We start from the raw sequence: 6991 nt of genomic DNA on the forward strand, positions 1-6991 counted from the left end.
GCTAAATGGCCTTCTCTCTGCTCTGCTCCTGTAACCTGGAATAGCTTGCAAAAAGAACTGAAGTTGTCGTCTTTGACCTCTCTAAGGGATTTTAAACAATTATGTTCAATGTAAAAATCAATGCAGACATGTGCCTGTTTCTAGTATTGTACCCCGTTTCATAATGTAGCTTGTTTTTTATTTCATTTTATAGCACTGCTTTTATTTACTTTTCATTTTATATGCTTTTTATGACTGTTCATTGTTTTGTGTACCTCATCTGTGTTTTTTTTGTTGTTGCTTAAAACAGGTCTCTCTTTTAAATGAGTCCTCGTGACTCAATGAGACGAACCTGTACAAATAAAGGTTGAATAAAGAATATACGTGACTGAAGACGTATCAAGACCTTGAGAAGACATTCTGGCTCATCTTTAGCGTGCTGTCATCCAGTGTGAAGGAGAAGTGTGATCTATTAAACGTTTAAATGTCATGTTAAACATTCAGTCTCTAGTGAAAATAATACTGCTGAACTTAGTGGTTTGAAACAAAGAAACGTGACTCTTTACTTCAACTCTTAGTTACAACTAACTGACAGTTTAATATGTGGCAAAACTGAATTATGCTGTTGAGCAGCACTTTGAAGCTCACTTCCTGTTGTAGCAGGACTCCAGCACAAACTGATGTCTAAACTATCAGTTTACAGAGACATTTGTTACATTCAAACTACAGTGCAAGATGTAAATAACACACCTGCATACACTAAAATCAACCCCATCGCTGCTTTGTAAAACACAGGTACTCAAAAAAAGTACATTGTGTTGATCTTAATGCAGCTTTTAAAAGAATTTGAAAGGTTGTCCTGTATTTTAACAACAGACTGAACAAGTGATACTAAAAGTGAAGTGAAAATAAAAATATTCTAACAGTGTGAGGTGACTCAGTTTACACAGGTTGACAGATTAGGGACAAACAGAGAACAGATTAAATTATCGGTTTAAATAAATGTATGTCCCATACAGCTAACTTTGATTCAAATGCCAAATGAGATTTAGGTTTACTTTAGCTGATTTGAATTACTGTTGTTGCCGGATACATTTAACAAAGAGCCAAATTGAGTCATTTGGTTTCCCACTTGGATTTGATCTAATTTTGTACTAAAATGTAATTAAACTCATCTTGACTTAGAGAAACATAAAATAAACCTAAGAGCTGCAGCTTTAATAACATACCATAAAATATATTTCATACAGCACTTTACTGTGATTGAGATGTAAAAGACCAAACAATTAGTGATAAAATCTGTGCGTGCTTGTGGATATTGACATTTAAAAATACTGAATGTGGATGCCTCATTTTAAAAAGATAGTGTCTCCATGGGTGGTAATATTGCATTCTTCTTTCTGGAGTTGGTTTGGTGTGGATGCTGCTGTTTTCTTATTCTCCAGTATAACCACACAGGTCTATACTGGGATCCATCGGGTGCCTGTAACCCATCAAACAAGTTCTCAGGTTAACAAGAATCAGAGCCTGTCCAGTGGATTATTTCCAGAAGAAACTTGAACACAAAGGAAATGTTAAGAATTTACCTGGAGTTTCTTTGTCCACAGAAGAATCCCATTCCCCCATTCTACCTGTAGCCTTCACCCACAGTTCCACGAGTCATGGTTTCGTACCGTGGTGCCCGGATTGGAGGCGTGGGAGATGGGGGCACATCCTGTCGTAATGGCCCTCTATGTTGAGAGCTATGAGCAGAAAAAAAAGTTTGGTCAAACTATGAAAATGGAACAACAATGAAAACAAATAAAGTACAATTTTTTAACAAATTATGACAAATACAACTGTGTTTTATTGCAGTGGTTCTAAAAGTTAGACCAGGATCTCACTGTGGATAATGACCCCCCCCCCCCCCCCAATAATTGCTATAACAAAGAACAACAGTGAACTGATGATGATAAACCGCTGAAAATTGCTTTAATAATTGTTTAGACCAGTGGTCCCCAACCCTGATCCTTGAGGAACACCATCCTGCATGGTTTAGTTGCTTCTCTGCTCCAACACACCTGATTTGGATGATCGGGTGATTAACAGACTTCTGCAGAACTTGAGGAAGTAATTAAAACTTGAGGAAGTAATTAAACCACTGAATAAGGTGTGCTAATCCAGAGAAACAACTAAAACATGCAGGATGGTGTTCCTCAAGGACCAGGGTTGGGAACCATTGGTTTAGGCTGTTAGTGATGTCATTGGATCCTCATTTATTTTTTTATTTTTTTATTTTATAACTAACAGTTTGTAGAGCTCAACCAATGACTGTTGGGTTCACAAGTCTCTGCTGGTGTTACTTTCTGAGACAGAACCTCGACAGTTTGAGAACGACTGAGTTTAAAGAATGAGAGTTATTAATTACACAAATTTTAGACAGGACTTGGTTACAAATAACCAACTATAGAAAAATGTTTCCTGCGTTAAGCATTGTGAAGACTTATATATATATAAAAAATCTGCTTCTTTTCTTTACCTAGGGTGGGGGTAGTAGCCAGGTTCAATCCCTCGGGGGTCTCCTGATCGTGGGTATGGCTGGCCAGGCAGGTACCCAGAATAAGATGGGCCAGACTGGGAACTGCAGTAAGTCTGGGACTGGGGGTATCCTTGTTGGGGCTGGGGAGGACCAGGGTAATGACCTGACCATGGCTGCATCGGATAATCAGCTGGATCCATCGGACCTCGTCTAGAAAATAGAGTTACACACATTTCAAACACAAAAAGAGGTATATAAAAAAGAAAACTAATATGATTTTATTGTGTGTAAAAAAACACTACTTGAATGTCAGTTGGATCATGTTTTTCTCTAATGTGAATCAACAGCTGGATGGTAAAAAAAAAAAAAGTTGTTTTCTGGGAAAATTCCCTCCTGGCTGAACTCCCAGATTTTTATTTTTAGTTCAAAACTTCTTTTTTTTTTTCAACAAATAGCTTTAGATTTTATCTTCATTCACTATTAACTGTTTACAAAATTCTTTGGGCAGACTATGGTAACATCAACATTACGGTTTGTGGAGGAAGAGCCGTGCTCACTTGTTATGATTTTCACATACTTCAACTTAAACAAAAGCATTAAAATAAACACGTGAAAAATAAAAATGTCAATGTTACAAAAAGGCAATCAGAGAAATAAACATGATGGACCCACATGACTCCACAACAGATGCAACTCGAGCCTCCAGCTCTGCCTGAAATCACTCACAATAAAATGAATAATCAACCTACTGCTGGCACCACAAACAACACCTTTGCTGTTTTTTGTTTGTCTTGCAATGTTCTTTTCATGAATTTGATCAAGAAACAACAGCAAATGGTAGTAGTACACTTGTTGCCAATCTGCTGACTGTAAGGCTGAAATATTCATGAAAAGCTGCTGGAGATGGTCTGAAGAGGCGAGTGGCAGAAAGGGAGGGAGAGACAGAACAGCCAAAAGCTCATCCCAGCCAAAGATCACATAGCAACAGAATATAAGTGACATGTGACAGTTTTAAGTGGGCTCAAGCTCAGCTAACACACACACACACATACACACACGCACACAGCTGTGGTAAACCAGTCTAGACCTGTTAATGGATATCTATGTCTTCTGCCCCGTGGAAAGCAGGTCCAATAACGTGTCAACCACATAGCAAACGTTACGAGATATTCAATTTTATCTCTCAGTCCTCCTGCCTCTTTATTTGTCTCATTTCCTCCTAATCTGCTCATCAATTTCACTTCCATTTTCTCTCAATTAAAAATAATCTATGTTTTTATTAAGTAAGAATAAATTTGTTTAAAAAAAAAAAATCAACTTCTTGTTAAAAAATTACCTGAATATGTCTAAGTTCTGCATACTAGGGCATGCACTTGAGCTGAATGCATGTGCAGCAGAATCTTGTTGCTCTGTATTACTTTCAAAATGACATCACTGGTTTGGATGAGAAAGTAGGCGAGGCTCAACGGCCTCCAACCAACCACAAAGCTGACCTGTTGGCTGCTGCCTGGAGATAATGTTAATCTGAGCATGAAACAGACTAAACGGAACAGATTTGTACATAAATACTTGCACAGCACAGCAAGAGCACTGGTGGTCTGGATGCTGACGCTTGCATGTGTCAATCTGGGTGGTCAGCAGGGGAAAAGTGTCTAACTACATGCCAGCCATGTTTGAGATGTCTTCTTCAGCCACTCCTGGCTCCACATACACTGTCAGCATACTTATTTGTTGATGAGCACACACATCTCACATTTCTGCTATTATATGTCAACTAATCTATCAGCCTATCTGTCACTGACCTTCTGGTTTGTGACTTATTCTGCTCTACTTATTGCAAGTCATTAGGAGTAATCCTATCAGCGGAATGTCTCAAATGTCTTATTTTTTTTAATCTGCTGCCATTTTGTCTGCTCTTCTGCTGTAAAGCCGACCAACATGTGAGCGCGTCTGCTTCCCTGGCTTCCTGTTTTTAGGTCTTTTACGATGACAAGTCTGCCTGGCAGTCGGTGTCTGCAGAGCTGTGAGTTCTGTGCCTCTATCGGTCAGTCCGTCTGTCATTGAGCATTTGGCCTCGGGACATGATAATGTCACTAAAGCAGAGATAAGAGCAGTGGAGAAGTGAAAGGGAGGTAGAGTGGGCAGGGGAGACAGAGATAAGAAGGGGCAGATGAAGAGAAGAGATGCAAAGAGATGGTAGAGGGCAATGAAGAGTGAGGGTAAAAAGAAAGTAAAAGAAGTGAAAATAGCATTAGCTGCATGTAGCAGGAAGAAAATACATAATTCCACAGATATACAAAAGATTGAATCATGACTTATAACATTTTTTAGGTCTTTCAAGCAAATTTCCAAACAAATATTCTGATATTTGTATTCTACTTGTTAGGTTTATTTATTTATTTATCATCAGCCTTGAAAGCTTACAGCGCTAATGCTCCTAAAAATTGTAATTGTTACAATTATCAGAGGTAATCTAAAATATTTTAGAGTAAATAATCATATCACCATTATCCACCAACCCATTTATCCATCCATCAACCCATCGTCTTCCACTTAGTGGTGGGCAGGAAGGGTCTCTCTTAACAGTCCATCCAAAAGCAGATCCGAAGAAAATGTCTGCAGACGCCGATCCGTCCACCCAGACCCAGCAGACCTTTCAGTCCTCTTGGGAATCAGGACTGCCTGAATACCAGGCAGAACTCCTCCCCAAGCAATGGCCATTCCTCCCAGCAGCTTGCCAAGCCCCTCGTTGCCACAGACTTAAATGCAGGTGCCGGGGGACGATCTTGGGCCTCCCACTGTCACGAGCCGCATTTCCCACTACCTCCAAGATCTCTGCAGTCAGGCACTCGAGCACTGCCTCCAGGTAGATGGGAATGCATCAATGGTACTTCCTTTTCAACTTGTTTAGGATTTGGGGCTGTAGCTGAGGTATTTTTGAGCTTTTGAGATGTTAAACAGCAGCTCCCGGTTGTAGGAAACCACCTTGTTATTATGGTTACGTATCATAACAAATTTTTCAGGTCCTCCAGGGAAATTGCAAGGGGTTCCGAGGCCAAAGAGAATACATAATATCTCCACCAAGTTCTGGGACTACCCTAGGTCTCTTCCCCAGTGGAACGTCCCTGCAAAACCTGCAAAGGGACATGCCCAGTAGGCACCCTAATCAAACCACCTTCACTGACTGCTTTTGATGTGGAGGAGCTGCGGTTTTAATTTGAGCTTTCTCTGGATAATAGAGCTCCTCACCTTATATTTAAGGCTGAGGAAAAGCATTTCTGCTGCTTGTAGACTGGATCTCACTCTTTCTGTCATGATCCACACTCCATAAACCAAACAGTAAATTGAGAGCTTTGCCTTTCACCTCAGTTCTTTTTCCCTACAATAGATCAAACTTGTTACTGTAGATAATACACCTTTCCTTAGTTCCATCTCCCAGTCCATCATAACATCTCTTGTGAATAAGACTACCAGATACTTGTATGAAACCACTCGTGTGAAACTAACAGGAGTATCAAATTTGTTTTAATTTTCCATAATTTAAATCAATGAGTTGACCAATACCTCCATTGTTTTGTAACCTGGGGCGGCTGTGGCTGAGTGGTTAGAGCAGTCGTCCTCCAATGCAAGAGTTGGGGGTTAAATTCCACCAGCAGTCACATGCCAAAGTGTCCTTGGGCAAGACACTGACCCGCCCACCCCCACCCCCACCCCATCAGATGTGTGCCCCATTAGTGTAAGAATGTGATAAGGCACAGATTATTCTTTGTACAGATCTAGTAGAGTGCTGTATGAATGGGTAAATGAAGGCACAGATTGTAGTGTAAAGTGCTATGAGTATCTTGATAAGATAGAAAGGTGCTAAATAAGTACAGTCCATCTACCATCCATTTACCATAACATATCCACAAATATCTTCCATTGTGCTCTGGTAATCTAAAGATGTTTTATATATTAATTTAGGACATAGATAAGATTAAGTTAGGTCAGTCTGAAAGGGACACTTGTGTTCCTGCAAGCAGAACCTAAGAATGTGCACAAAGTTCAAGCAGTATGGAGCATGTGTAAAAATGGTTTATCATTTAAACCATTGGAATTCACAAAGGAAAATATCTTGCAGGAATGGTGAACTTGTTGATTTTATTGAATCTGGATTTGTGTTGGGTAAACCACATTTGGAAATAAAATTCTATTCTTATAACTTAGGAACTCTGGACACAATTCCTTTTTTAAATGCAACATTCTTGTTTTTTGGCATTTTACAGACTGAAAACTTGATGTCAACTTAAAAATGTAAATGCACACTGCAGTCTTGATATGTTTTTGAAAGTTTCCATACTAGGAATGGTGTGGAAATCCAGTGGTAATCTTTAGAGAATCCATTGTAAATCCGGTGGCAAGTTTGAAATTCTTCCTCCAGGAACACAGTCAGCACAGCACAGCAGCTGAGGATTATGGAGTAATGTGGATGGAACCCAGAACCCCCCCCCCCCC

At 39.7% G+C, this 6991-nt stretch overlaps 1 protein-coding gene across 1 annotated transcript in view; it reads right to left on the minus strand.

Moving 5' to 3' along the window:
- Window positions 1-810: 810 nt before the first annotated feature.
- pard3bb (par-3 family cell polarity regulator beta b) overlaps window positions 811-6991 on the minus strand; it is a 358866-nt gene continuing 352685 nt past the window's right edge. Inside the window, exons 24-26 of the mRNA XM_037686865.1 lie at window positions 2498-2707; window positions 1566-1721; window positions 811-1462 (exon numbers count right to left, since the gene is read on the minus strand). Of these exons, the coding sequence (XP_037542793.1) occupies window positions 1607-1721; window positions 2498-2707 (325 nt within the window). The 3' untranslated portion in view covers window positions 811-1462; window positions 1566-1606. The remainder of the gene's footprint in view (window positions 1463-1565; window positions 1722-2497; window positions 2708-6991) is intronic.

The sequence above is a fragment of the Nematolebias whitei genome, chromosome 13 (genome assembly GCF_014905685.2).
Source record: "Nematolebias whitei isolate Nwh7 chromosome 13, NemWhi1, whole genome shotgun sequence".
Taxonomy (NCBI): domain Eukaryota; kingdom Metazoa; phylum Chordata; class Actinopteri; order Cyprinodontiformes; family Rivulidae; genus Nematolebias; species Nematolebias whitei.